Here is a 4,819-nt window from a genome sequence, read left to right as displayed (position 1 = left end):
CGGGGGGGGGGGGGGGGGGGGGGGGGGGACGGGATGATGTTCCTCAGCTTTGCTCTTCCACACACAGGAGGGCCAGGGAGCCTCTCACTCCCTGCTGGCTGCAGCACCAGAAAACCATCTGGACTGAGAACCACCACGTTTATTAGATTCATTCTCTCCACGCCCCCCCCCCCCCTCCATCTCCCATCTGACCCTCCCCTCATCCCTCAGCCACCTAACACTACACCAGCTCCAGCTGGCAGCTTTTGAGTGGACTCAGGGTGCGGTTTGTGGTACGGCTGAAGGTGTCCACCTCCGGCACAAACTTCTCAGCAGGCACAGTCAGCTTCCGACGGGTGTCCATGCACTTGGTGTCCAACAGCATAGAGTTGGCCTTGCAGGCGATGTCAGCCTGCAGCCAGGCCAGGTGCTTGTAGAGAGCATCCAGAGCATCCCTAGGGAGGAGGCACAAACAACCCCTCACTCCTGCATGATCCTGGGAGGCCGGGGCAGAGCTCTCTGGCCTTCAGTCAGGAAGACATTGAGGAAGCCAGAAGGCAGCAAAAAAGGCCCCGTGGGTGGGCGGTGTCTCCCTCCCCCTGCTGCCCACTCCCCAAACTTACTGTGCTTGTGCCAGCTTCTGCTTCAGGGCAGCAATGGTTGCCTCTAATTGGTGAACCTCGTCAGTGAGGCCATGCTGTGCCTAGAGGCAGGGGAGTGGGTTGCGAGGCCCAGATCAGTGTACTCTCCTTGAGTTTGGGTACTGCCCTCCACCAGCACCCCTGCTCCGCCAGAAACATGTGCTGGGGGGTGATCCTGAGGAAGCCTTAGCCGTGCCCCACTGGGGAGCCCTCGCACCTGGTCCCGGCAGAGTTCCACATTGGGACGGTAAGTTCTGGACTCCAGTCGGGTATGGCAGAGCTTCAGGTTCTGTAGCTTTCTGCGCAGATCCTCCTCTAGGTGCCGGATGTCCTCCTGCAGCTCGGCGATCTCCTCCAAGGTCTGCAGGGACAGAGTGACCGGTCTCCACCAGCTGAACCCACCATGGTGCACCCGTCCAGGGCTTCCTGTGGGCTCTCATCCCACAGCAGGACATCCGGGCCCCAGGGACTCAACAGAGAAGGCTCACATTCTTCTCCTGCCACCTGAGCTCACTGTATACTTTCTCCATCTCCCGCAGCCGCTTCCTGAAGGCAAATTCTGTTGCAACCCTCTGGGCTTCAAGTTCATTGTTGGTCTGAAGGACAGGGGAGGCAGGGCAAGGGGAGGGCGTAAGCTCATGGCCATTGAGGAAGTTGCTCAGGTGAGGTGATGGCATGCCACATGGCCAACAGGAACAACTGGCCCACCAACTAGCTGTGGGAGAACAGGGTGTGGGGAGTGGCCAGGCACCTCGGCAATAGTTAGGGCGATGGCCTCCCTCAGCTCTACCGCTCCTTTCATCTCAGCCTCTGCCCGGTCCTTGTTGAACTGGCTGAAGTCATCCCACTGCTGCAGGCTGGAGGAGCTGTGGGTGGCAGGAGACACTGGGGTCATAAGAGTATGGCCTGTGAGGTGGGGAGGAGAAACTGGGTGAAACACTTCTTACCCATTGGGAACACGCGTGGGATTAACCTTCAGAGAGATGTTTGGGGACTTGAGGTTGAGAGAGAGGCAGCCTCTGTCAATGTCCAATGTCTCCATTTTGTCCCGATGGTCAGAGTTGAGCTGCTGTCGGATTTCCTGCAGGAGGCTGGGGAAGGGCCAGATTCGATCAGGAACCATCCCCCCAAGGTCCCAGAACATAGGCCCCATTGTACTGAAGGGACATGAGGGCTGGGCCAGCTGGGCTGACAGTGGAGCTGCTGCAGCAGAGACATAGACCAGCACAGCTGGAGGGGCTCTCTACGGACAAAATGGTGACACCCACATGCTTGCACACACTCACGGGGACACATGTATGTAGCTACACCCACTGAGGCTCACACACCCACTGAGGCTCACAAGAAGGTACTTGGGGGTGGTGGAAAAGAGGCTTCATCTCTCATGCTCCCAATTAGTTGGCAATGGCTGCCTAAAGCCGGGTCACAGGAAGCATTCTGAGACCGTGTCTCAGGTGGTGGAAGGAGTGCTAAAATCAGCAAGTGGTTTCTGCTGGGGGCACAGCAGGGGCAGGAGGCAGCCTGAGAGCCAGTTGCTCACTACCCACAATACATGTTTCACACGTAAGACACACAGCCTTCAAGTGCAGGGGAACATGGGAATGATACAGCTCCCTTACCAGAGCTTCTGGAAGGCCTGGCTAATCTTTTGTTGCAAGGCCTTCTTGGTGGCATCAATGACCTCCACCTCTTTGTGCAGCTCTTCCTCCACAGGATCCTTCACCACATCAATGTCACGCCGACTGTCCCGCAGGGTCAGGCACTCAATTGCCACATCCAGAGGCAGGTTCTTGGCCTGCAGGTTTTGCTCTGTTGATTCTTTCATCTAGAAGGGAGAGGGCACAGGACGCTAGTGGGGCCATCCACTGGGAAGCAGCACTCATCCCCACTTTAGCAGAGGGGCCAGTGGGTGACTCAGATGGACATGCTGCCCAATACTCCCATAACTTTGGGTGCATGGATCCCAAAGTGAGGAGGGTGGGGAGGTCTTTGCAGCAGGGTCCCTGGCTCCCTGCCTGTGTTAGGGCGTCAATCTCAGCATCTAAATCTGTCAGACACTTGTCCAGCGTCTCCTTCCAACGGTTGACCGTATCAATCCTCTCTGCCAGTCGAGTCCTATTGTCATGTTCATCCCAAATGGTCTGGAAGAGACAAAGACAGATAAAGAGGGTGTGGGATTGGGGCTCTCCCCATTGCCCATCCAACTAGGCTCTGGCCTCCAACCTGGTTGTTGGTCTCATTGCGGAGGACCCGGGCGTCTTGGCGGATCTGGTGCGAAGCATCTCGCTGCCGCTCAGCATTGGTGGACAACAGGCGGCTGTTGGTGTGCCAGTCCGGCAACTGGAAGCGTTGACTGGGCTTGACGCTTAGTGTGGCCATGGTGCTGGGATTGAAGGGTCAGAACACCCCAGGCCTGTTCCAATCACCCACCTCTGCTGGAGAGGGAAAATGAGGCTGCAGGAGACCACTCAGGGGATCCTGTTCTGGATCAAAAGCCCAAAGAACATGTTTCTGTCCTTATTGTGCCAGCCCCCTTCCTGCAGGAACCCTGCTTGGGAACAGCCTTGACTCTACTAGCTTTGTGGGAGGTATTCACCAAGTCTCCTCCCACCCATCCATCCATACACAGGCACAAACTCCTGGACCCTGCAGGTCCTGGAAAATGGTGAAAGGGGACAATGGAATCCTTCAGGGTGTGTGTGTGTGTGTGTGTGTGTGTGTGTGTGTGTGTGTGTGTGTGTGTGTGTTTGTGTGTTGCCAGATGCTTAGTGGGGCTGGTTGGAGGGAGGGCCGTTAGCAGGAAAAATAGCCCTTAATCTATTCCACCCCTACTTCCAGCAACCAAGTCGTGTGGAACTTTCTTTTGTTTTTTCGCCCCAGCTTTGGGCCAGGACCCTGAGACTCTAAGAGGAGAAGCCCTGTTCTCCATCCAAGGAGAGGACGACTTAGTTTTGCAGGGAACACAGGTTGGCATTAGGGAGTTGGGGCGGGCCGGCCGCGGCGCGCGGGCGTGGCTCCCTCCCCATAAGGTCGTCCCACCTCCAACCTCCGCCTTTTGTGGGAGGAGGAAGGGAGGGTGTGTGAGGGCTCGGATTGGGAGGAGCTGGGGTCTGTCTAGGTCCCAGCCCAGCCCTCCCCCCCCAGTATGTTCATCTTTGGTTTGAATTAATACCCAGGAGCAGGCATCGAGAAAGGAGGAGGCGGGGGACAGGGAGGGAACTAGGCTTGGGTGAGAGCCCCCCCCCTACCCGCCCCGCTACTAGTCATCTCACCTCCAGCCCTGTTCGCACTTCCGCCTCGCGTCCCAAGCGCCGCTGTTCGGCGCCCCCGGTTGCTAGGCACCCGCCCTCCGCGCTCGCCTTACCTACACTGGCTGTTAGGTTGGCCGCCGCGGGGCGGCTCCGAGGGGCGGGAGGCTCGAGAAATAGGACAGCGGGGCCGCAGGGCTGGGGCGGCCGGCGGGCGTCGGGGGTGGGGGGTCGAGAGGAGGGCATCACGATATCCCGTTTACTCCATTTACACGTTAAACATTTATATTTTGATAAAAGTTATGCATCGACATGGTAAAAGTATATACCTATTTTATATATGTCTACAGTATGTGTGTGTGTATACACACACACACACACACACACACACACACACACACACACACACATATACATACATACACAAACACACAGTACATAAAAAAAAGTAATCTCCAGCTCAGGCTCAATCCCCGTCAGGTACCTTCCAGAAATATATATATATTCAACATTATTGACCCACATTTATTTGGTCCTGTCTTGCCCAAGAAGTGCATCCATCTGCTTGATGGCAGAGATGGAATGATGCTTGTATTTGGAGAGGCCGCATCCATGGGGAGGTAACTGGGGTGTTAGAAGCAAAGCTCAAAATCCAGCCATTTTTTTCTTGTTTTAGGTCTTTTAGTTCCAGTATAGTTAACATACAGTGTTCTATTAATTTCAAGTGTACACTATAGTGATTCAATAATTCTAGAGGGGTGCCTGGTTGGCTCAGTAGGTTAAGTGCCTAACTTGATTTTAGCTCAAACCAAATCTCCTGGTTTGTTTCTGGGTTCAAGCCCTACATCAGGTTCTGCACTGACAGTGCAAAGCCTGCTTGGGATTCTTTCTCCCTCTCTCTCTCTGTCCCTCCCCCACTCGCTCTCTATCTCTCAAAATAATAATAATAAC

At 55.4% G+C, this 4,819-nt stretch overlaps 1 protein-coding gene and 1 long non-coding RNA gene across 6 annotated transcripts in view; one reads left to right on the top strand and one right to left on the bottom strand.

Annotated features, from left to right (window-relative positions):
- Positions 1-249, top strand: part of LOC121026430 (uncharacterized) — a 1,006-nt gene extending 757 nt beyond the window's left edge. For both annotated transcript variants that reach the window (XR_005788359.1, XR_005788361.1), the window contains exon 2: positions 68-249. This is a non-coding gene — a long non-coding RNA (uncharacterized LOC121026430). The remainder of the gene's footprint in view (positions 1-67) is intronic.
- TEKT2 (tektin 2) lies at positions 187-3,956 on the bottom strand. Of its 4 annotated transcripts, none has more exons than XM_040469256.1 (10): positions 3,893-3,956; positions 2,844-3,103; positions 2,636-2,761; positions 2,240-2,445; positions 1,568-1,711; positions 1,372-1,486; positions 1,109-1,216; positions 838-981; positions 603-682; positions 187-434 (listed from the first exon to the last, which is right to left on the bottom strand). In XM_040469256.1, the coding sequence occupies exons 2-10, from the start codon at positions 2,997-2,999 to the stop codon at positions 221-223; spliced, it is 1,293 nt and encodes a 430-aa protein (XP_040325190.1). In that variant the 5' UTR covers positions 3,000-3,103; positions 3,893-3,956; the 3' UTR covers positions 187-220. The 4 variants fall into 4 exon arrangements, with proteins under 4 accessions (XP_040325190.1, XP_040325196.1, XP_040325207.1 ...); XM_040469262.1 differs by having other exon boundaries at positions 2,844-3,098; positions 3,893-3,911; XM_040469273.1 differs by having other exon boundaries at positions 2,844-3,052; positions 3,893-3,908.
- Between the last annotated feature and the right edge of the window lie 863 nt (positions 3,957-4,819).

The sequence above is a fragment of the Herpailurus yagouaroundi genome, unplaced genomic scaffold, assembly GCF_014898765.1.
Source record: "Herpailurus yagouaroundi ecotype Mexico unplaced genomic scaffold, PumYag 77, whole genome shotgun sequence".
In the NCBI taxonomy this organism is placed as follows: Eukaryota; Metazoa; Chordata; class Mammalia; order Carnivora; family Felidae; genus Herpailurus; species Herpailurus yagouaroundi.
The sequence above is the reverse complement of the archived record's forward strand: the minus strand, read 5'-3'. Positions and strand labels throughout refer to the sequence as shown.